General features: G+C 48.7%; 1 protein-coding gene and 1 pseudogene across 1 annotated transcript; both read left to right on the forward strand.

The window, feature by feature from the left end:
• Nucleotides 1-23,609, forward strand: LOC122046453 (4-coumarate--CoA ligase-like 7). The gene is made up of 6 exons (XM_042607162.1): nucleotides 1-1,121; nucleotides 22,539-22,725; nucleotides 22,800-22,945; nucleotides 23,028-23,095; nucleotides 23,175-23,277; nucleotides 23,356-23,609. The coding sequence occupies exons 1-6, from the start codon at nucleotides 111-113 to the stop codon at nucleotides 23,479-23,481; spliced, it is 1,641 nt and encodes a 546-aa protein (XP_042463096.1). The 5' UTR covers nucleotides 1-110; the 3' UTR covers nucleotides 23,482-23,609.
• LOC122049904 lies at nucleotides 18,692-18,763 on the forward strand (annotated as a pseudogene).
• Nucleotides 23,610-24,977: the final 1,368 nt, after the last annotated feature.

A 24,977-nucleotide genomic window follows, 5' to 3' on the forward strand; every position in this document is an offset into this window, starting at 1 on the left:
AAAGGGGCATGCCCGTCCCATTACTTCTATGCTGCTCCTGCTCCTGCTCCGGCTTCGGCTTCGCCTTCGCCTTTCTGGGGATGAATAGACAGTGAGCGAACAGGTGAAGTATGTCACCTGTTCCACTAAAAATGGAGCCTCGATCGGCGCCGTCCCTCGATCCACGCAGCGGCTTCGACGCCGCATCCAGAATCTTCCACAGCCTGCGTCCTCACGTCCCGCTTCCGCCGCCCGATCGTCCCCTCTCCTTCCCCGCCTACGCCTTGTCCCTCCTCCCCTGCCCCCTCCCCTCCCATCCCGCCCTCGTCAATGCCGCCACTGGCCACGCCATTTCCTTCGCCGATCTCCTCTCCCAGGTCCGCTCCCTAGCCGCCGCACTCCGCTCCCGCATCGGCCTCGCCAAGGGCCACGTCGTCTTCATCCTCGCCCCCGCAAGCCTCGACGTCCCCGCCCTCTGCCTCGCGCTCCTCTCCATCGGCGCGGTTATTTCGCCCGTCAATCCCGCCTCCACCCCGGCCGAGCTCGCCCGCCTCGTCGCCCTCTCCGTTCCTCGCATCGCCTTCGCCACATCCGACAGCGCGGGCAAGCTCCCCCGCAACCTGACCGCCGTCCTCATCGATTCGCCCCGCTTCCGCTCGTTATTCGACGGCGATGGAGGAGTCGTGGAGGTGGAGGTCGAGCAGTCGGACGTGGCCGTCATACATTACTCCTCCGGTACGACGGGAATGGTGAAGGCAGCCGCGCTGTCGCATCGCAACTTCATCTCGAAGGTCGCGGGATTTCACGCGACCAGGAAACCGAAGGCGGAGGCAGAGGTGTTTCTCCTGGGAGCCCCCTTGTTCCATGCGATGGGTCTATCCTTTCTGCTGAAAGCCCTGGCGTCGGGCGAGACGACGGTGGTGATGGGGGGCAGGGCAGGCGTGAAGCAAATGCTACAGGCGGCAGAGAGGTATCGGGTGACCGCCATGACGGCGTCGCCTCCCGTGGTGGTCGCGATGGCAAAGTGGCCGGAGCCGCTAGACCTAGAAGCTCTGCAGACAATCACCTGTGGCGGCGCGCCGCTCCCTGAGGCAGCAGCCGTGCGATTCATGATGCGATTTCCACGCGTCGAGATCCGTCAGGTATTTACTTTACCTTAATCAAGGAAATTTGTTTATACATTATTTGCACAATCAATTCCACTGCCAAGGTTGTGGAATCCGCGTCAGAAGGCCAACTGGTCATTATTGTTTTTTTTTACTGGGTGTCGAGTCCTTGTTTTTTTTTTCCGAAATCAGTACCATCTGATCTCGTGAGAATGGGAAAGAAAAAAAAATTGATAATTTAATTAGTCTAATTGATTATTTTTTAGGATAATTAATTTGATTTTAGAAAAATTTTTCATCGATTATTAGTGATCTTGTCCGAGAGTGAGTCGACGGACGCTGGGAAAGTGACGCTCACGTTGACTGGATATCGACTGAAGATAACGTGGACCTCCAACGAACTAAGTCTATGACCATAAGTCGTTAGTGCCGAGCCAGGGAGGGATTCCCCATTGATGACCCTCCGATGCTCAAATCAGTCACCGGCGACAAACGAACGAAGTATAAAAGAAAGGAGCAGCAGCGTAACTGTAGCTACAATAATGAACATACCTTCGTTGAAGCTAGGGGAGTCCTTATATAAGGCTCCGAGGAGGCGCGTGCACGCTTCCCGAGGTGCGCACGCTTCTCAAAGCATATCTGGAAAGGATGTGTCAGAAAAGCGTGCATGACGTCATACCTTAACAGCCCGAGCATATTCCTGACGTGACAGTGGAAGCTTCCACTGTACGATTCTCTGTCTGACTATGTCGTCTGTCGATGACACTGGTCTTTAGGAAGATATCGCCAACTGCCCCTTTTGTCTTTTATTGGGTCGGGCGGGAGAATCGCTCGGCCAGTCTGCCGTCCGGGTGAGACAATGGCCAGGCCGAGCGTCCGCTCGGCCAATGATCTGCTGTCCGGCTCTAGCGAGGGAGCCCTGTCTGCCGAGTCGAGGTCGCGTCTACCGCTTAGCCGAGCGGGATGGACGCTCGGCCTTTGTCCCTCCCTGTTGAGCTTTATGAGCGTCGGAAGCTCGGTGTTTGACCGAGCTGTCGAAGTATCGAATCGGCTACTCTTCCTGCTGCTCAAGAAGGTAGCTCGCCTGATCGGACGCCTGCCTAGGACGTTGACCACTTTTACATCCTGCCAGGCTGGCCCCACCTTACCATCGGATCACGTGCCTCCCCTTCAAGTCTAGTCGAAGGAGGCTGCAAGTCCTACTGACTGGACAAGTAGTCTGGTGATCGATTGACCAATCAACCAATGGGTGAGTTGCGTCCCGATGGACCCATATAGGACTGATCTTTCTCTGTCGGTCGGCGCATTGAGCCTTTATACTTGGATATTTTTTCCTCATCGTTCCCGGAGGGGCGTGAACCTGGCGGTCAAAGTTGACGCCGTCCGAATCTCCTTGGAATGCGCGTAAGTCACCCCCATTAAGGCCGAGCACGCGGCCACACCCATTAAATGCTGCCATGTGGGAGGGCACCACGTGTCGCCATCGCAGTCGCCGCACGTCCGAGGTGACAACTACTGATATGATGTTTGGCGGTTCGAATTCAATGGCTGGATGTGTGCTTCGATTCTCATGCCCGAGATCGGACGACCCCGGTCGGCCGAGCCATTCTTTATAAAGTCGCAGTGTCGGCTTCTGTTCTATCGTCTTGCGTCTGCTGTGTGCTCCGGCGATTGTGCGTTTGTTTGCTCAGGCGAACCTCGACTCTTTGCTGCGGCGATCCACTATTCCCTGCGGTGGTCCTCTTCCTCTCGTAAGCTTTCCCTCTCCATTGCTGCTTTTCCGCTGCTCCTTTTTCGCCACTGTTCCGGCATTTGTCCAGCGTCTGTTTTGCGTTTTCTTCCCCTTTGTCCGTCAAACTCTCTACTTCTCAGTTTCGTGGCGATGACGAGTTCTTCTCAGCCTTCTGACCCAGCTCTCGATCTCAGGTATAATGCCATGGAGACTCGGTTCGACGCGGGCGACACCGCGAGCCTGATAAACGCCTTTGACATCCCTTCTGACCATGAAATAATCTTGGCCTCCCCGTCCGACCAGCCTAATGATCCGCCGATCGGCACAGTTTGTTTCTTCCAAGACCAATTCGTGGTCGGCCTTCGGTTTCCCGTCCACCCTTTCATAACCGAGGTCTACAACTACTTCCGTGTCCCGCTCGCCCAGCTCGTCCCTAACTCCTTCCGCCTGCTGTGCGACATGGTAGTGTTGTTTCGAGTGCACAACATTCCACTGACCCCTCGGGTCTTCCATTACTTTTATTATCTCAAACAGTCCGAGCTGGACACTTACCTTTTCCAATCTCGTATCGGTCTGGTCTTTTTTGACAAAATGCTCACTTCCAACAAACACTAGAAGGAGTACTTTTTCTTTCTAAGACTCCCCGAGCGGCCAAGCTTCCGGACCAAATGGCAAGTCGGGCTTCCCCCTCAAACGGACTTGAAGAAGTATAAGATCCGACCGGACTACCTCCATGCTGCCAACATGCTAGCCGGCCTGAAGTTCAACATCCATAAGTTGTTGTCGGAGGGTGTGATGTACGTGTTCGGGCTGAGTCTGATCCGAACGAAGCTCTCGAGTAGCCTAGGTATGAGATTTCTCAACTTTCTTCCTTTGAGTCTAACTGATTCTTTTCTTCTCTTGCAGCTGACATCATGATGCGCGCTCGGGCAGCCGACATAATGAAAGCCAAGCAAGCTGAGATTGACGCAGCTGCAACCAAGGAGATGGAATGACTCGGCTTAACCCCCGTCGGCTCACAGGAGGGCACAGGCGGGGAGACCCCAACTGTGGGCGAGGGGACCGCCGAGCGGACGCCCAACGTAGGAGAGGCGACTAACCCACGCCCGGTCCAAGAAGTGCCACCCGCCGTCCATACTGAGGGTTCGGGGTCCTTGGACGATGAGGTACAGCTTACTTGCAAGAGACGCCGAATGGACGCGCCCTCTCGCTCATCCACTTCGGCCGTACAAGCTTCCACGGGGGAGGCACCCCGTCTCCAGCCGCTCCCGCAACAGTGGAGGCTACTTCTTCTGACCAGACTCCATCTTTGGCTGAGCTACCAGAGCCGCTCGTCGTTCGACCGATCACTTCCTTGCCACCTGCTAGGCGGAAGGTAACACGGTCCGCTATTCTTCCAGTCCCCCCTGCCCAAGCTTTCGGCCCGACAGCCTCTTCTCAATCGGTGCCGAGCGGGCAACGATCCATCACCGCTACGCTTTGCCTGCCGACAGAGGACCTTCTTAAGTCGGGCGACCAGCCCAGCTCTCCCCCAACATCAGGTCTATATTCGCGGTCGACTTGCTCGTATCTAGGAGGAAGCAAGGGCACGAGCGGCGGTGAAACCCCCTGGCGCGCTTGACAATAGTCATCTGGAAATGTCTACCGGGGTTAGTATTCTCAACTATCAATTCATGAATTATCTCCGATCGACACTAATGCTTGCTTGCAGTTCTGTGTAGAGAATATTGCTATGTGCCAACGGCTGGCTCAAGTGGAGGACGAGCTGAAGAAGCTCAATATTTTCGGAGAAGCCTCCTCCTCCCAGGGGCCACCGATCGTTCGTCTACAGGCCGACCTGGAAAAGGCCCAACAACTTCTGTCGACAAAGCAGCAGAAGTCTGCCGACCAGGCTAGTAGGTTGGGCCAGATCGAGGCGCAATTGAAGACTTACGATCGGAAACTCGATCTGGCTTCCGCAAGGAAATAACGGGTTATCGCCGACCTGGAACAGAAGAACAAGGAGGCTCGACAGTTGGCCGAGGAGCTCAAGAATGCGGAAAACTCCGTGGTTGCCGAGCGGGAGAGCCATTCGACTAAGGAGGCGGAGCTTCAAGATCAAGTGAAGCGCCTTGAAGAGGATCTGGAGGCCTCCCGCGCTGCACTAATAGCCTACCAGGAGGCTGAACCGGGCCGCTTCGCGGTCCTGAGGCAACAATACCTCCGCTCGGACCAATTTCTGGAAAAGGTGACCAATCGGATTGTCCGATCATTTGAGTTGGCCATCGACGCGACACTCAGCCAGTTAAAGGCGAACGACCACATCTCCGACGCCCTATCCGACAGTGATGTCAATCGCGTCCAGCTCCTCGACTCCATTCCGGATGAGGCCTTTGATTATATCGAGTGAGCGAGGGATTTGTAGGGAGAATATTTTTTGGAAGCCTTGAATGTATTCCTGCCACTCGGCAATGTTTGACTTATTATCAATGAAATCTTTGTGATTTTTCTTCATATGTTGTCCTTTTGCTAGTATTTGGCTTCGGGGTTTATAGTCGCCGCTCGACTCTGAGTTTTAACGTCGCTGTTTGACGGTCTTCCAAGGCAGGAGTTGAAGGTCGCTACTCGACCCTGGGGTTTATAATCGCCGCTCGACTCTGGATTTTAACGTCTCCGCTAGATGATCTTCTAAGGTAGGAGTTTAAGGTCGCCGCTCGACCGTCGGTGTAGACTTGGATTTAATGTCGCCGCTCGATGATTTGGTGAAGACCGGGGTTTAAGGTCGCCACTCGACCGTCGGTGGAGACTTAGGTTTAACGTCGCTGCTTGACGATTTGGTGAAGACCGAGGTTTAAGGTCGCTGCTCGACCGTCGATGGAGACTGGGGTTTAACATCGCCGCCCGACGATCTTCTAAGGCAGGAGTTTAAGGTCTCCGCTTGACCGTCGATGGAGACTTGGGTTTAACGTCGCCGCTCGATGATTTGGTGAAGACCGGGGTTTAAGGTCGCCGCTCGACCGTCGGTGGAGACTTGGGTTTAACGTTGCCGCTCGACGATTTGGTGAAGACTGGGATTTAAGGTCGCCGCTTGACCGTTGGTGGAGACTTGGGTTTAACGTTGCCACTCGACGAGAATTTTGGTAACCTTTCGTTTTTCATTCAATCCTGCGCTCAAAGGAAACAGGAAAAATGGAGAGTACACTTCAATTACATCGACGCACCTTTCATCCAGCTCGGTATGGCTGGAGATGGTTCGTGCTCCAAGGGCGTTCTAGTTGCTGCCCATCTTCATTCTCTAGGTAGTAGGCGCCTGAGCGGAGCTTCTTCACGACTTTGAATGGTTCGGCTCACGGAGCTTCTAGTTTAGTGACGTTGCCGACGGGCTTCACCTTCTTCCATACGAGGTCGCCGACCTAGAACGACCTCGGGATCACGTGTCGATTATAGTTCTGTCTCATCCTATGCCTATAAGTCATCAGCCGAACGGCTGCTTTGTCGTGCGTCTCATCCACAAAGTCCAGCTCCAGAAGCCCCGCTCGGCGTTATCTTCGCTGTAGTGCTATATTCGATTGGATTTGACTCCGACCTCGACTGGGACGACCGTTTCGCCGCCGTACACCAGGTGGAATGAGGTTACCCTCGTGCCCTCCTTAGGGGTTGTGCGGATTGCCCATAACACGTCGGGGAGCTCGTCCACCCAGCTTCCTCCGATGTGGTCGAGCCGAACTCGCAAAATCCGCAAGATTTCTCTATTGACGACTTCAGTCTGTCCGTTGCTCTGAGGATATGCTACAGAGGTGAATGCCTGTTGGATGTCATACTCCTCGCACCACTCTTTGAGTTTCCGTCCGGCGAACTGTCTACCATTATTTGAGACGAGTCGGCGCGGAATGCCGAATCGATAGATGATATGCTGCTAGATGAATTTCTGGACCATCTGCTCGGTTATTTTCGCCAGCGGCTTGGCTTCAACCCACTTGGAGAAGTAGTCTACTGCAATGAGCAAAAACTTTCGTTGCCCGGTCGTCATGGGGAAGGGTCCCATAATATCCATGCCCTATTGGTCGAACGGGCACGACACAGTGGAAGCCTTCATCTCTTCGGTCGACCGGTGGGAGAGGTGGTGGTACTTTTGGCGGGACAAGCAGTTAGCTACTGTCCGAGCGGTATCCTCCTGCAGAGTCGGCCAGAAGTATCTGGCCAACAGAATCTTCCTCGCTAGCGACCGACCGCCCGGATGCTCTCCACAGGAGCCTTGGTGTACTTCTTGCAATATATAGTCGGCGTCGTCCGATCCAATGCATTTAAGCAAAGGCCTGGAGAAGGCCTTCTTGTAGAGCTAGTCCCCGACTAGGGTGAAACGACCAGCTCTTCTTCTCAATAAGCGAGGTTCCTCCCGATCGGGCGGCGTAGCTCCTGACTGTAGAAACTTTGCTATGGTCGTTCTCCAATCGCTAGGGAAAGTGAACCCCTCCATCCGATCGACGTGCGCCACCAAAGATACTTGCTCAATCGGCTGCGTAATGATGATCGGCGAGAGTGAGCTTGCCAATTTAGTCAGCTCGTCTGCCGCTTGGTTCTCTGCTCGGGGGATCTTCTGGATGACTACCTCCTGAAAGTTTGCCTTCAGCTTTTCGAAGGCTTCGACGTACAACTTGAGCCGCGTATTATTGATCTCGAATGCTCCACTCAGCTGTTGAGCGACTAATTGAGAATCAGAGTGGATAAGAACCTTGCTAGCGCCGACATGCCGAGCGGCTTGTAGGCCGGTTGTAAGCGCCTCGTACTCAGCTTCGTTGTTAGTTGCCCGGTATTCTAGCCGAACGGACAACTGCACCCGCTCTTTTTGCGGGGAGATAAGCAGTATGTCGATCTCACTGCCTTGCCGGGTGGACGACTCATCTACGTATACTATCCAGATCAAGTCGGGTTTAGGGTTTTGTACCTCTGTGACAAAATCCACCAAGGACTGCGCCTTGATGACCGTTCGGGGTTGATATTAGATAACGAACTCGCTGAGCTTCGTTGTCCATTTGATCAACCGACAGGAGACCTCTGGGTTAAGCAGGACTCTTCCCAGAGGGCTGTTGGTCATCACAATGATGGTGTGAGCGAGGAAATAAGGGCGAAGCCTCCGAGCGGCGAGTATCAATGCAAATGCGAGTTTCTCAAGACCGGTGTAGCGAGATTCAGTATTCTTTAATATATGACTCAAGAAGTACACTGGCTATTCTTCACCGTTCGATCGAATCAGCGCCGAGCCGACAGCGTGCTCGGTCGAAGACAGATAGATCCGGAATGGTTCACCGGCAGTAGGCTTAGCTAGTACGGGTAGCGAGTTCAGATACGCCTTGAGTTCCTTGAAGGCCTGGTCACACTCCTCGTCCCACTGAAACTTGGTGGCTCGACGTAGAATCTTGAAGAAAGGCTTCGGTCGGACGACTTGGAGATGAACTGTGATAAGACTGTTATCCGACCGATGAGGCGTTGAACTTCCTTCAAGTTTCTCGGTGGTGGCATATCTTGGAGTGCTTTTACCTTGTTGGGGTTTGCCTCAATGCCCCGCTCGGTGACGATATATCCCAGGAAGCACCCACTTTTTGCGCCGAACAAACACTTCTGAGGATTTAACATGATTCTGTACGCCTGGCAGGTTTCCTTGATATCTGCACAGAGATCGGCGGCTTGGAGGGATTTAATTAATATGTCGTCGACATACACCTCCATGTTGCGGCCGATCTACCTCCGGAACACTTTGTTTATCAGCCTCTGGTAGGTGGCTCCTGCATTCTTCATGCCAAACAACATTACGTTGTAGCAATACGTGTTGTCGGCAGTGATGAAGCTGACTTTCTCTTGGTCTTCACGGGCGAGCGACACTTAATGATACTCCTGATATGCGTTCAGCATGCATATCAGCTCACACCCGGCTGTGGAATCTACTATTTGATCTATCCTAGGCAAGGGATAGAAGTCCTTTGGGCACGCCTTGTTAAGATCCCGAAAGTCGATGCAAACCCTCCATTTATTGCCCGGCTTGGAGACCAGCACCACGTTGGCGAGCCAGCTCGGAAACTGAACCTCGCGTATGTGGCCAGCCTCTAGTAGCTTCTCAATCTCCGCCCGAATAATTAGATTCTGCTCAGCGCTAAAGTCCCTCTTCCTCTACTTCACCGGTTGAGCGTCTGGTCGGACGTGGAGCTCATGCTGCACGACGCTTGGGGAAATGCCGGGCAGCTCATGCGTTGACCATGCAAAAACATCATGATTTTGCCGAAGGCATCTGATCAGCTCGTCCTTCTGCTCGACCTCCAGGTCGGACGCTATGAAGGTCATCGCCTTTGCTCGACCCGGATATATCTGTACTTCCTCCTTTTCTTCATAAATTAACGTAGGAGGTTTCTCAGTTATGACACTTACCTCCAGCCGAGGTGTCTTCCGAGCGGACTTTGCTTCCGTTTTGACCATTTCGACGTAGTAGCGCCAAGCAGCCGATTGATCTCCCCTTACTTCTCCAACCTGATCCTCCACCGGGAACTTGATTTTCTGGCAGAAAGTCGAGACGGCCGCTCGGAATTCATTGAGGGCCGGTCAACCCAGAATGACATTGTAGGCGGAGAGGGCGTTTACCACGATGAAGTTCGTGGTCTTCGTCCTTCTGAAGGGCTCCTCCCTAAGTGATATGACCAACTTGATTTGGCCGCTCGGTTGGACCTCATTGCCGGTGAACCCATATAGTGGGGGTGGTCATCGGCAGCAACTCTCCGCGATCGATTTGGAGTTGATCGAACGCCTTTTTGAAAATGATGTTGACTGAGCTACTAGTGTCAATAAATGCATGGTGAATGGTATAGTTGGCGATTACCGCTCAGATAATGAGGGCGTCGTCGTGCGACACTTCAACTCCTTCCAGATCCCTGGGGCCGAAGCTGATCTCTAGTCCGCTCGCCTTTTCCCGGCTGCAACCTACAGTATGGATCTCTAACCGCCGAGCATAGGAATTTCGCGCCCGGTTGGAGTCTCCGCTGGTCGGCCCGCCAGCGATGATGCTGATTTCGCCTCGTGTGGTGTTACTTCTATTTTCTTTCTCCCGAGCAGACGACCTGCTTTGGTTGCGTGCGGCTCTGGTCGGATCGGGGCTTCTCCGATGAGGTTGTTGCGGAGATCTTCTTGTGTCTCCTCGACGATCGGAACGATGATGCTCGTGTCGTCGGTCAGGAGAGGGGGATCGACGACGATAACTCCTAGGCCCCGGTTGGGCGATCGGGTTGAATTTGTTGGACCATGAATTCGATAGAGGGGGGGGTGAATATCGATTAAAAATTATAACGAAAGTACGCGGAAAAATCGAAAGCAGAAAGAACGACACAAGTAGTTTTTACTTGGTTCGGAGCCTGTGTCGACTCCTACTCCAAGGCCCGCACTCGTTGAGTGTTTTCGTTGGGCAATCCACTAGCAATTTGAATATTTGATTACAAAAAGTTAGGTACAGCAATGCTAGAAAGAAAATACCGACAATAGACAATAAAACAGAAAAACAGAGCTTTATCGGAGAGCCTTCGCAACGTCGCAAGAGCACATGAGAGCACATTGTTCGTTGTTCTTTAGTTCCAGCCTTTACCCTCCTTATATAGGAGGTTTGGGGCGTTTGGATCCTTTCGAGTGCCCTGAATATGACGTAGCCGAGCCAACCAGGGTGCTCCATGTGGCGAAGTGACGTTGCGGATAAAACTTGCATTCCGGGCGCCCGGATCCCTCCCGGGCGCTCGGACCTCCGGGCGCTCGGATCCCTTCCGAGCGCCCGGACTCCATTTTCCAACAACTTCATTTCCCTGCAAGGAAATGTTAGCCCGAAGCATAAATGCAAACTATCCTGCAAAACAAAGTGTTAGCACAGTTTATGATAAAAGAAGAATAGTAATTAGATTCTGTCTCCTCGAGACCGGAATCTAGTCACGATCTCGACTTAGATATCCGAAATGGATCTAAGTCGGATCGACGCCTAATGTAATTCGACTTAGATATCCGAAACGTGTCCTCACAGTCACTCCCCTCCAGTGACTTACCTCCACTTACATGCCAGACGCCCGGTCAGCCTTTCGACCCGTCTGGGCTTCGTGCCAGCTTATCCAGTCAGCTCATCGACCTAGCTGGACTTCGTGCCAAACGTCCGGTCAACCCATAGACCCGTTTGGACTTCGTGCCAGCTATCCGGGCCGCCCGTCGATCTAGCTGGGCTTCGTGCCAGACATCAGGTCAGCCCGTCGACTTGTCTGGGCTTCTCCTGCACACTCGGTCAGAGTGTTAGATAACAATGAAACTAACTCAACCTATTTTGTCATTCATCAAAACTTGAGTTAGATCGTTAGTGCTAACCGCACCAACAGAATCCTCGATAGTCGCGAGTGTTGTGAGTTGCAGATTGATGGAATGAGCAGAACAAAGAGGTTCATACCTTCCCCTTGGGTCTCGGCCGCTTGCCAGCCACATGCTGGATGGCGTGTGGCCTTACTTCCTGGTGTGGGCGTACTCCTTCGGCTTGGGGCCCTCTCGGAGGTTGATGGTTGATCGGTGGCCTTCGTTTGACCGCCGAGGGCTGTTCGGACGGTGCCTCCTTCCTTCTTGCTGTTTGAGCTTCCTCGACATTGATGTATTCGTTGACCTTCTTCAGCATGTGGTCGTAATCACGGGGAGGCTTCCTGACGAGCGACCGGAAGAAGTCCCCGTCCACGAGCCCTTGCGTGAATGCGTTCATCATGGTCTCGGACAAGACCGAGGGGATATCCATTGCCACCTGGTTGAAGTGCTGGATGTAGGCTCGGAGAGTTTCCCTCTGACCCTGCTTCATGGAGAACAGGCTGACGCTTGTTTTCTGATAGCGTCTGCTGCTCGCGAAATGGTGAAGGAAAGCCGTTCGGAAGTCTTTAAAGCTACTAATCGACCCGTCCGGCAACCTCCGAAACCACCATTGCACCGAGCCAGAGAGAGTGGTGAGGAAAACTTGGCACTTGACTCCATCTGTGTACTGATGAAGAGTAGCGACATTATCAAACTTACCGAAATGGTCGTCCGGGTCGGTCGAATCGTTATATTCTCCGATCGCCAAGGGAGCGTAGTGCCTCGGCAGCGGATCTTGAAGAATGGCCTCGGAGAATTGTCGGTTGATCCGCTCGGGCGACGAGTCAGCTCGGGACGCCTTGTCCTTCCTTGCGTCCTGCACGGGAGCCTCGTCTGAAGAACCCCTGTCCTGGTTGGCCTGAGCAATTTGTTAAGCTTCCGCAAGTGCACGGATTCGTTGTCAGTAATAAAAATATCGATCCCACATGGATTGGCTATAAACACTAGCAATCGTTCACTTAGGGTTAGCTAGACTACCAATGATCTTTGAATAAGCTAAGGAAAAAGAAAGGTTGAGAGAGAGAGTCGAGAGTCGCAAGGTCGAAATATTCACTTGGTGATGAGGAGTTCTAGGGGGTCGGTTTCGTCGTGGTAGTATTGACGTGTCTCGTTTTGCCCTACTCTCGCTGTCCTTATTCATGCTATTGTCGGAAGCTAAAGTGGATATTCTTAAGCGCCAGAATAGGGTAATGCCCTAAGAAGTCCTGTCACGGTTTACCCCTGTCATTAGGGCACCTCGGCAAATCTTGAGGACACGACTCTAACTGGCAAATTAAGAATAGTGAGTAAAGCTAAGCCTGGTCTCTCGCTCCCTTGGGGAGAATTTGTCTTTCCTCTCAAGGAACTATCCTAGATGTCCGTGAACGGGTTACCCCTGTCACTAGGGCCCCTCGGGTATACGATCTAAAGGCAATCCTCTACGAGGCTAACAAGTTCTTCACAATCAAAAGCAATTGAAACAAAGCATGAAAGTTCATCCAACAAGTATAAACACAATACGAGTTTTATATCAATCCGTACCACGACTACTCCCTAATCCCAGAACAAGGGATCTACTCCATGAATGCTAGAGAAATATCCGAAAACATAGTATGGACAAATATATAATTCTCAGCAAGTAAGAGGGAATATGCTTATCGGATGTCGAAGAGTGGCCTTCGGATCCAACTCTCTGCTTCTGGAGTCGATGTGGTGGTGGAAGTTCACTGAACGGCGGTCCAAAACGGGCTAGAATTGCTCCAAGATCCTTTTCTCCCTAACGACTCGCCTCCCCCCCTTGGCAAAAAGGGTTAATACCCTTTTATAGCCTAGGGTTTGGCCACGGCGGCACGACCGTGTAAGGGTGGCACAGCCGTGCCCTTCTCCGGTTCTGGTGTGGCTGTACGGCCGTGCAGGGTCGCACGGTCGTGTAGCTCCTAGGCTCTGTCTCCTGGGGCTCGGTCATGCAGGGGTGCACGACCGTGCAAGTCTTCTTCTCTGCCTGGGGTGGCACGGCCATGCAGGGTTGCACGATCGTGTGCTGACTGGCTACTGCTTTGCTCGCACAACCGTGCAGGGTTGCACGACCGTGTACTCTTCCTCTCCTGTTTGGCCACACGATCGTACAGGGTTGCACGACCGTGTTGTCTGGTTGGTTCCGGTGCATCAATACTCTCCGTTCAAGCTCCGAAAATCTTCCCTGTCAACATAAAATCAAACAAAGAGCAGATATCCGAACAAAATAATAGATATGATGAATACAAGATAAAAGATGCGATCATGTGAAGAATATATGTGCATAAGTCAAGTGAATGTGCGCTAAAATATGCGTAAAAGATCATAATATTTGCACACATCACACCCCAGACTTGAACCTTTGCTTGTCCTCAAGCAAAATGCTACAAACTATGTTCATGAAATCCTGCAGTGTTTTATAATCCTTAGTGCATTCGCCTAACTCTATCAACTAGTTTCACTTATAAGCATGACTGTGGAGTAACCTAAGTATGGCCTAAGCATAAGTCCTCTGTGCTCGGTGCAGTAAGTAGCTCAAGTTCTTCAAGTTTCCATTCTCTGTCCTAGTTAAGTCGTCATACAATTGAGTTCCTAATGTTCCCGGTGATAGGCACTTACCTGCCACACACTTGGTTCGTTTTCCTTAAATTACACAAGGTCTCAAAGGGTACTTCTCGAAATCAAGAGAAACGTAACATTCATTTCCCTAATAACCTAATTCGGTCTCAAAGGGGTGAATTGTTAGTTTCCACTCACGACAACTGTTTTTTATCCCTTATTTATTTTTATTTTTTTTAAAGTTATTTTTTTTTATATATAGTGCTATAGAGGTATAGCACTTATTACATATGTGATGCATATGTTGGGATTTAGATTTTTTCGAATGAGCTTCCATGATCCGAGGTTATCCAGTAACCAAAATATAAATAAGGAATCACCATGGGAACACAAGTACTAAACAATTTGGGTGAATCATAACTATTTCAAAAGTATGTCTACCATTCCAGCTTAAGTACTTAAGTGTAGTGAAAATAAGTCATTAAGGTTAGGTCAAAAACTTATACCGAACTCCGTACAATACTTAGCTTATTTCATACTACTAAAGATAGAGAAAGGAGATACACTAAACATGCTAACACAATCTAGACCACTCATGAACTAAAAAAATGCTAGACATTTTGCTATTGGACAAGTGGCCAAAAAAGTAGACGGTTGATGTTCTCAAATATGCCACATATAAGAAAATGCAAATAATGTGCAAACAGAAACAAATAAAATGCAAATAGTTAAAACTAACGAGACAGATAAAAGAAAGCAAATAAAATATGCAAAAACAAAAGAAAGACTCTCAACCAGACTCAGGTTGTGCAACAACACCCCCTAGACTTAGACTTTTCATCGCCCCGATGAATCAATATGGTGGCGGGGGTGGGGGATAAGGAGGTCCTTGATGTGGCCCCGGGGGAAATCTTGGAAAACCAGGGAGATGGCCTATGTGCTGATGATATTGATACAAAGTGTCTACTTGTTGTCGAGTGATATCCATATCATCCATAAAATTCCTCATTCTCTCCTGGTCCACCTCATAAACCTGTACGAACCCCGTCACCTGACTATGGAAGTCTCTAGTGAACTGAAAATGATCTTGCACCTCCCTAAATTGGTCGTCAGAAAGCTTGAAGCGACCCTCCAACAACTGTTGTTGGGCATTGTGCTTCTCGTGAAGGGATTCTAAGGAGGTACGGAAGTCAGAAAAATCAAAACTAGAGGGTCTCGTGCCATAGGCAAAAGAGTGCCTAGGAGGTTCCGGATGTCTGGAAGGTTGTGGGAAACTTGATGACGAAGGCTCATGGTGGTAATCAATGTCGTCTGCAGTGGAGGGAACATCCTCGGAAACTGGATCCGTGATCACCCAATTCGCGGGATTGCGAACTGAAGTGCGCTCGGGATAAGGAAGGGGTAGAGGAAAACCAAAGGCCCTAGGAAAGGTAACCCCATTCTCATCCCGACAAATCATCTTCATTGCAAGACAAGAATCGATGTCGATCTTGTCATTGCCATGAATAACCGCTAGTCCATCAAGCTCACAACCTAAATTATGTGCTATTGGAGTAATCAATCCACCAAACACAATTGCCCCCGAAGATGCCCTAGCTGCCCTTACTCAGGTTTGCAGGAAATGGAATCCGGAATCAAAATCAACTTTTTTCAACATTGCCCAAAGAGAATAGAGTTCAATCTTTTTAATCACCCCGTCACTGTCTCATCGACCAAAGATTGTTTTGCTCATCACTCGGTGCATGTATCTAAAGGTCGAGTTTTGCATGCGGGATGCCTTGGCTCTAGAGGGTTCATAAAGGTTATTCTATCCGGTTATCGACCTCCAAAATTCATTCCATCTAATCCCACTATCAAATCCTCGGGCACCTCCATTAGGTAAACCAAAATAATCATTAAAATCATTAAAGGTCCACCGAACTTCTTTGTTCATCATTCTAAAAGTTATGATCCCTATGTAGTCCTCTTCAGATGAATATTTAACATCAAGCGAACTCAAAAATTCAAGGACTAGACGAGGGTAAGTCGGTGCATGATAGTACATTATATCATTCCAATCTAAATAGCTAATCATCCTATCAATATCATCCCTAATTTCTATCATATCCATAGTGGCGGGATCCATATATTTCGTACATACAATTTTCCTAGCGACAAGGTTATCATATCTAGCTTTTTGATCTTGATTTCTAAAAACAATATTAAATATATTTTCGTTACTTTCGGCGCGTGCTACCCTCTTCCCTTTGCCTTTTGATGATGAAGCTTTCCCTTTGCCTTTGTCACCTCCTGGTGCATCTCCTTCTCCAGATCCACCACTTCCTCGACGAAGTCTCTTCAAGATCTGCGACATGGTGAGCTTAGAATTCCGTGGAGATAAGTCCTTGACGATAGGAGCAGGGGAGAGGAGGAATAGGGGATTAGCTTCTTTTTCCAAAGTTTTGGTTTGGGAATGTGTTAGATCTAGATGTAGATCTAAGGAAAAGTGGACTCTAGAGGGAGAAATTAGGGTTAGATGAGGTGTATTGGGGAGGGGAAGGGTTTTGGGAGAGAAGAAGGTAGAGGCTAGGGTTTCTTAGAGGGAGTAGGCGGCGCTGCACGGGATGGGGCACGACCGTGTCTCATAGACACGGCCGGGTTAGATCAGATTGCACGGTCGTGCCGAATGGCACGACCTCTTCTTTGCTCCCCTCGGCCGGGCTCGCACGGCCGTGCCGAATGGCACGACCCAGGGCTTCCTCCTCTCTAGACTCTCCTGCACGGCCGTGCCAAATGGCACAGCTACTTTCCTTCTCTTCTCTGCACTAGCCACACGGCCGTGCAAGGGTGCACGGCCAGTGGCTTCTGCTTCTCTGCAAGCTCCGCATGACCGTGCAGGGTCGCACGACCACCTCCTTTAAGTGCGGGATGACTCGTCCTCAGTTGTTTTGGCTCCTCTGATGCCTCCACGCCCATGAAACGCTCACGGCCAGCTTGTGGAGATTATGCACATCCTAAAAATGAACACGAATTAAGTAATGCTACTCGACTGAATCTTCTTAAAGAAATAAAAGGAAATAAAATGGATGGCGAGACATTAAATCGAAATGAAAAGAAAACCCTTGGGTTACCTCCCAAGAAGCGCTTGTTTTAGGTCTTTAGCTCGACCCCGTTTCAGTCAGTGTTGGCTGAATTCGTTGGAGGACGGCTCTCCTTCTAGGGTTGATGCTCCAGCCTGTGCCTTCAGTTTCGCTTGTGCAGGACAGATGTATTTCTTACTGCTTGCTGGAGGGGAACTCTCATGGAAATTGTACTCCCCTTCTTTGTATGTGCTGATTTTGTGAGAGTTTTCCTGAGAAGGGGGGTTGCATATGGAAGAATTAGACAAATCAAATTCAATCTTTCCCTTGTCGATCTCCAAGGATAACTTATGGCTTTTTACATCGATGATGGCTCCAGCCGTGGCAAGGAATGGTCTTCCAAGGATGATCGGTATCTTAGGATCTTCCTCCATGCCCAAGATAATGAAATCTGTAGGAACTATGCATTCACCTACTTCAACTGGCACATCCTCCACTATTCCCATCGGGTACCTGCATGAATGGTCAGCTAGTTGCAGTGCCATCGTGGTCAATTTAATGTTCTGGAAACCCAACTTCTTGCATAAAGAGTACGGGAACAGGCTGACACTGGCTCCCAAGTCACAGAAAGTTCTTGGTATAAGTTCAGAACCAATTTTGCACGGTATGGAGAAACTTCCTGGGTCCTGAAGCTTGGGTGGAGGATTCGCCATAAGGAGGGCGCTGCAATTCTCTGTCAGTGCTACAATCTCGAAGTCGCCTTCCTGCCTTCTATTGGATAAAATTCCTTTTAAAAATTTTGCGAACTTCGGCATCTGGTGCAGCGCATCTAACAATGGTACTTCAACGCAAATCTCTTTGACTTTTTTCAGAAACCGGTGGAACTCTTCATCCCTTTGGGATGCTATAAGCTTCTGAGGAAAAGGAATCGTGCGATTTTGTGGGGTAGTTTGAAGAACTTCTTCAATTTTTTTAGTAACCACTTCTCCATCCTTGTTTTGCGTCTGATTGGCCATTAGGGGAGTGAGTTCCTTTTCTGAGTCAAGGTCCATCTGAGTCATGATTTGGGAGTTTCCCACAGTACGTCCGCTCCGTAGCTCAATGCGATTGCAATGTTCCACCGGATTTAAATCTGGTTTCCCTGGGAATGTACCTTGTGCTCTCGAGACGGACTGAGCTATCTGGGCTATCTGGCTGTCTTGCATCTTCTGGTGTTTTTCTGAGTTCTCCAGTCTCTGAGTCAATTGTTTGATCTCGCTCCTCATCTCCTTTTGCTTCGAGAGAGCTTCCTCAAGCATCTTTTCAATCCTAGACAGCTGTGTAGGTTGTTGCTGTTGATGAGTCTGCTGTCCAGGTTGGTAGGTCTGATGTGCTGCCCCTGGTCCTGATTATTTCGGTATGAAAAGTTGGGGTGGTTCCTTCATCCAGGGTTGTATGTGTTGGAGTACGGATTGTTTTGCCTCTGATTGTAGCCTGTTATTGCATCGCATTGCTTAAGCTGGTTTATCTGTGCCTGCATTGGCCCAAGGGGGCAAGTGTCTTGAGCGAGGTCCACACTTCCGCAGATGTCGCAAGCACAAACTATTGCATTAACTGTGTTGCTACCCATGGCTTCAAATTGCTTAGTTAGGGCGTCCAACTTCGTAGACATGAGTGTGAATGCATCCACCTCGAATTTCCTTGACGCCTTCATCTGATTTCCTAAGAAAGCACCGCTAGATCTTTTAGATGCCCACTGATGGTGGTTTAGTGCCATATTCTCTATTATCTTTTCAGCTTCATCAAGGCTTTTGTTCATCAGTGCTTCTCCTGCCACAGAATCCAATGATACCTTCGTGTGATAATTTATTCCATTGTAGAAGGTGTGTAGAAGTAACCACTTCTCAAGGCCATGATGGGGCCACTGTCTCAGCAAGCTCTTGAATCGGTCCCAGGCTTCAAATAGGGATTCTGAGTCTATTTGCTTGAAGCTGACAATCAGGTTCCTCATGTGGGCAGTCTTGCTTGGAGGGTAGAACTTGTCTAAGAATTTCTGCTCACATTGCTCCCAAAACGATATGCTATTTGCTGGTAGAGAATTCAGTCATTGTTTGGCCCTGTCTTTCAGAGAAAATCCGAAAAGAAGCAGTCTCACCGATTCTGGAGGAACCTCATTCACCTTCATTGTGCCACAGATTTTATAAAACAGCTCTAGATGATGATTCGGGTCTTCATGTGGTCCTCCTCCGAATTGATTTTGCTAGACCATGTGGATTACTGTGGGCTTGATCTCAAAGTTGTTAGCATCGATGGGTGGTCGGGTGATACTGGATCGGACCCCTTGTGCATATGGTGCCGCATAATCTTTCAGCGGTTTATCGGTCATTCCTGAGGATTCTTTTGCTGCTTGGAAAGTTTTCTGTAAATTCCTTCTCCTCAGAAAGGTCCTGTCAATCTCTAGATCAAATGGTAACAGCTGTCCTGAAATGTTAGCTCTACTCATGCAAAAGAAAAGAGAACAAGATAGAAAATATGACAGCAAGAAATAAAAAAAAAAAATGAATGCAGTAAGGAAGAAAAGTGAAAATATTTTATGATTAGTAGTTTTTTTTTATATGCAGAGAATAAAGATAACAAAGCCTAGTCTAATCCAATATGATTTAGCTAGTGTTATGGACGCAGTCCCCGACAACGGCGCGAAAAACTTGTTACGCTTCCGCAAGTGCACGGATTCGTCGTCAGTAATAAAAATATCGATCCCACAGGGATTGATTATAAACACTAGCAATCGTTCACTTAGGGTTAGCTAGACTACCAATGGTCTTTGAATAAGCTAAGGAAAAAGAAAGGTTGAGAGAGAGAGCCGAGAGTCGCAAGGTCGAAATATTCACTTGGTGATGAGGAGTTCTAGGGGGTCGGTTTCGTCGTGGTAGTATTGATGTGTCTTGTTTTATCCTACTCTCGCTGTCCTTATTCATGCTATTACCAGAAGCTAAAGTGGATATTCTTAAGTGCCAGAATAGGGTAATGCCCTAAGAAGTTCTGTCACGGTTTACCCCTATCACTAGGACACCTCGGCAAATCTTGAGGACATGACTCTAATTGGCAAATTAAGAATAGTGAGTAAAGCTAAGCCTAATCTCTCGCTCCCTTGGGGAGAATTTGCCTTTCCTCTCAAGCAACTATCCCCTCGGGTATACAATCTAAAAGCAATTCTCTACGAGGCTAACAAGTTCTTCACAATCAAAAGCAATTGAAACAAAGCATGAAAGTTCATCCAACAAGTATAAACAGAACACGAGTTTTACATCAATCCGTACCATGACTACTCCCTAATCCCAGAACAAGGGATCTACTCCATGAATGCTAGAGAAATATCCGAAAACATAGTATGGATAAATATAAAATTCTCAGCAAGTAAGAGGGAATATGCTTATCGGATGTTGAAGAGTGACCTTCGGATCCAACTCTCTGCTTCTGGAGTCGATGTGATGGTGGAAGTTCACTGAATGGCGGTCCAAAACGGTGTAGAATTGCTCCAAGATCCTTTTCTCCCTGACGGCTCGCCTCCCCCCTTGGCAAAAAGGGTTAATACCCTTTTATAGCCTAGGGTTTGGCCGCGGCGACACGACCGTGTAAGGGTGGCACGGCCGTGCCCTTCTCCAGTTCTGGTGTGGCTGCACGGCCGTGCAGGGTCGCACGACCGTGTAGCCCCTGGGCTCTGTCTCCTGGGGCATGACCGTGTAGGGGTGCATGGCCGTGCAAGTCTTCTTCTCTGCCTGGGGTGGCACGGCCGTGTAGGGTCGCACGACAGTGTGCTGACTGGCTACTGTTTTGGTCGCACGGCCGTGTAGGGTTGCACGGCTGTGTACTCTTCCTCTCTTGTTTGGCCACACGGCCGTGCAGGGTTGCACGGCCGTGTTGTCTGGTTGGTTCCGGTGCATCAATACTCTCCGTTGAAGCTCCAAAAATCTTCCCTGTCAACATAAAACCAAACAAAGAGTAGATATTCGAACAAAACAATAGATATGATGAATACAAGATAAAAGATGCGATCATGTGAAGAATATGTGTGCATAAGTCAAGTGAATGTGCGCTAAAACATGCGTAAAAGATCATAATATTTGCGCACATCACAATCTCCGAGGGCGTCTGAAATAACGCCCGGTGAAACGGAATGGGCGCTGGTGGAACCTCTTCTGGAGTGTCAGTCGACATCTTGTTCTGTCCCCATATGGAGAGTTGTTTTGGCCGGTCTTCATGCGTTGCCCGACCCCTTGAGGCCGACGTCGCTTGTTGCGCTAGCCGATCGGCTAGTGCCTTTTGCTGCTGCTGCTCGGCTATCTTTGTGGCTCGTACTTGAATGAGCGCATCGAGCTCCTCTGGAGTGAGCGTCACGGTGTGGAGATGTCCAACTTCCTCCATCTCCTCGGCTCGGATTCAGGTGTGTTCCTATAGACGGTGCCAAATTTGATCATGTCCGAGAGTGAGTCGACGGACGCTGGGGAGGTGGCGCTCACGTTGACTGGATATCGACTGAAGATGACGTGGTACTCCAACGAGCTAAGCCTACAACCACAAGTCGTTAGTGCCGAGCCAGGGAGGGGTTCCCCAGCGATGACCCTCCGACGCTCAAGTCAGTCACCGACGGCAAACAAACGAAGTATAGAAGAAAGGAGCAACATCGTAACTGTAGTTACAGTAGTGAACATACCTCCGTTGAAGCCTGGGCGTCCTTATATAGGGCTCTCAGTAGGCGCGTGCACGCTTCCCGAGGTACGCACGCTTCTCAAAGCATACCTGGAAAGGACGTGTCAGAAAAGTGTGCATGACGCCATACCTTAACAACCGGAGCATATCCCTGACGTGACAATGGAAGTTTCCACCGTACGATTCTCTGTCTGACCATGCCACCGATCATGCCGCCTGTCGATGACACTGGTCTCTAGGAAGATATCGCCAACTGCCCCTTTTGTCTTTTATTGGGCCGGGCCGGAGAATCGCTCGGCCAGTCTGCCGTCCAGGTGAGACAATGGTTGGGCCGAGCGTCCGCTCGGCCAATGATCTGCTGTCCGGCTCCAGTGAGGGAACCCTGTCTGCCGAGTCGAGGCCGCACCCACCGTTTAGCCGAGCGGGATGGACTCTCGGCCTTCATCCCTCCCTGTTGAGCTTTATGAGCGTCGGAAGCTCGGTGTCTGACCGAGCTGTTGAAGTGTCGAACCGGCTACTCTTCCTGCTGCTCAGGAAGGTAGCTTGCTTGATCGGACGCCTGCCTAGGACGTTGACCACTTTGACCTTCTGCCGGGCGGGCCCCACCGTACCACTGGATCAATTAGGATAAATCGAAAAAAGTACATGACGACCACTCCATAAGTCCATCATCCTTTGATTACGTCTCCTATTTGTAGAAAAAATTTCTACAAATACTTCATAATTGAGGTTCAATCCATGGATATCTTAATGATAATTTAAATATCCTATCGCGACACTATAATTCCAGGGAATGTGAGAATGGGAAAGAAGATCCTCAACGAACAAGTGATTTTAACTTGGGAGACATTTTTTTTTTTTTTTTTTTTTTTTAATATGTATGCAACAGAGAATAAGTTTTAGACTTTTACTCCAATTAGACTTTACAGGATTAATGTTTCCTTGTAGCGGATCTACATTTTGGTTAGACAACTGGTCTTTCTCCTGTGGTGGAATGGCATATCGATGTTGTTAGTTAATTTACTAATATATGCATGATGGCAGGGATATGGATGCACTGAAGGTGGACCCATATCTTGGATGATCTGTAAAGAAGAGTGTCGTCGGGTTAGGTCTGCTGGTCGCCTCTCCCACAACGTTGAAGCTATGCTTGTGGATAATGCCACAGGAGAAAGATTATCAATTGGCCAAACTGGAGAACTATGGGTTAGAAGCCCTTCCGTCATGCTAGGTAATGAAACAGAGCCAATTCATCATTAATACCTGGTTTAAAACTAAGTCGATGGATTATCTCACTGTTATCAGGTTACGTCGGAAATGAGCAAGCAAATGCAATCACCTTCGATGCCAATGGTTGGTTGAAGACTGGCGACCTCTGTTACTTTGATGAGGATGGATTTCTTCACGTTGTGGATCGGTTGAAGGAATTGATTAAATATAAAGCCTATCAGGTAAATGCAATTAGTCGCTCTGCTCTACGTTGAATATAATCTTCCCACAATTTACCGAGCAAGTCACTATGGATCATTGTAGGTTGCACCTGCTGAGTTAGAGCATTTGCTTCAATGTCTACCGGGGATTGCCGATGCTGCAGTGGTTCCGTAAGTTCAACTGATTAGTCGAACTTCGACTTCTCTGTATTTTGGATCTGTCCCATTGTAATTTCTGCTTTCTTTATAGTTATCCGGACGAGGAAGCAGGCCAAATACCTATGGCTTTAATAGTTCCACAGCCAGGATCCAACCTCAGTGGAATAGAAATAATGGAACTCATTGCGAAGCAGGTTTATGTATTCAGAAACCTCATGACTTGTGGAAAATAAGATTTGGACTGATTCGTATATATCTTTGTCGTGTTGTAGGTGGCGCCTTACAAGAATATTCGCAAAGTAGTGTTCACTAACTACATACCGAAAACTCCATCAGGAAAGATCTTGAGAGCCGCATTGCGCAACCATGCAGTTTTCAACTCCTTGTCTAAACTATAATGTGGATTAGTTTTCAAAAACAATTATGAAGTGGATAAAGTGATCGTTTATATTCCAATACAATATGACCTCAAGTTTCTTCGAATCGTCACAAGTAATTCATATTTCCAGAAGTTTATTTGAAGATATATTTTGCATTCGCTATAATATAAATTTTCCACTTTTATTCGATAGAATTGGTGATGCTTTGATGATTAGTAAACAAGTATTGATACCATTAAGCGGCAAGTACCTTATGATAATCATCTTTCTTTCTTTCCCTCCCAAACGCTATAGTGATCCAATTATGGAGGAATATCATATTTATTCCATGCATGCTTAATTTCTCATCTTTTAGATGCTTTAGAATCTTTCATCTTCGCCTCGTCCTCTTCCAGATTCATAATCTTTCAACTCGAGTAATCTTATATATAATTCCTAGCTAGCTCCCAAATCTTTAATATCAAATGCTTTAACTATATATCTCTTCAATAGACTAATACTATTATCATGTCTTATAGTTAACATATTATCAATATAATAATAATGTAATTAAGGATATGTTCCTGCGTGTGGTCGATGAAGACGGGCCACTGATGAGATGATTTATCTGTTGACTATAAGAAAACCTCGAGAGAAAATTCCAAGCTACGAGCAAGCTTGCCATGTCATAGAAAAGTAAAGGAGAAAGATGATGTCAGTAGACGAGTTGGGATGGGATTTCTAATAATGCAGCTCTATAGTCTACTGTTGCTGCTACCCAGTATATACTACTACTACTGCTGCTACTGAGGCTACTCTTCCTGCCTTTGCAGTTACTGGTGCTACTAGTCTTCCTGCTTTAGTTGCTCCTGCGGCTCCTACTGGTGAGGCTTTCGAGTACACTCCTGCGGCTGCTACACTGAGTAGTGGTAATCAAATGACAGTAATGAAGAATAGTAAAGAGCAATTGGGAGAGCTTACTTGCGTGGGAAGAAGGAGCCCCTTATATATAATGTTGTTTCTCTTAACATGAATAACACTGTATGTTACCAAAATAAGGTCAACTATATATACTAACATACCCCTTAAGGTTTTGGCTTTTTGAAAAGAACCCTTCATTCGCTCATTTTCTTCTCCACTTCCTTCGCTCTTTCGAAACTAGTGATTTCTTCCTCCCCCACACACACGTAAAAACTTCCCTTAGTAAATTCTTTTCACCCTCTTTTGCTCAACTCAATAGTGCTTTTACGTCTTTTTTTTTTCATCTCCTATGGCTCAAGAGCCCCCTCCTCACGTCCTAGCCTCTAGTACACCTTTGTTAGCTTCGACATCAATGAAGGTGACCTAGATCAGATTAGGTTAACGTTTAAGGTCCCTAAGGACCAAAGAATAATCATCCCTAATGCCCATAATCACCCCCATTTTGCCTCCTTCAAGATTCTTTTCCTTGTTCAAAGACCACTTCCTGGGCGACCTTCGTTTTCCTCTCCATCCGTTTTTTTTTGAGATTTGTCATTACTTTCGGACCCCCTTCA

This window comes from Zingiber officinale, chromosome 2B (genome assembly GCF_018446385.1).
Source record: "Zingiber officinale cultivar Zhangliang chromosome 2B, Zo_v1.1, whole genome shotgun sequence".
Classification (NCBI taxonomy): domain Eukaryota; kingdom Viridiplantae; phylum Streptophyta; class Magnoliopsida; order Zingiberales; family Zingiberaceae; genus Zingiber; species Zingiber officinale.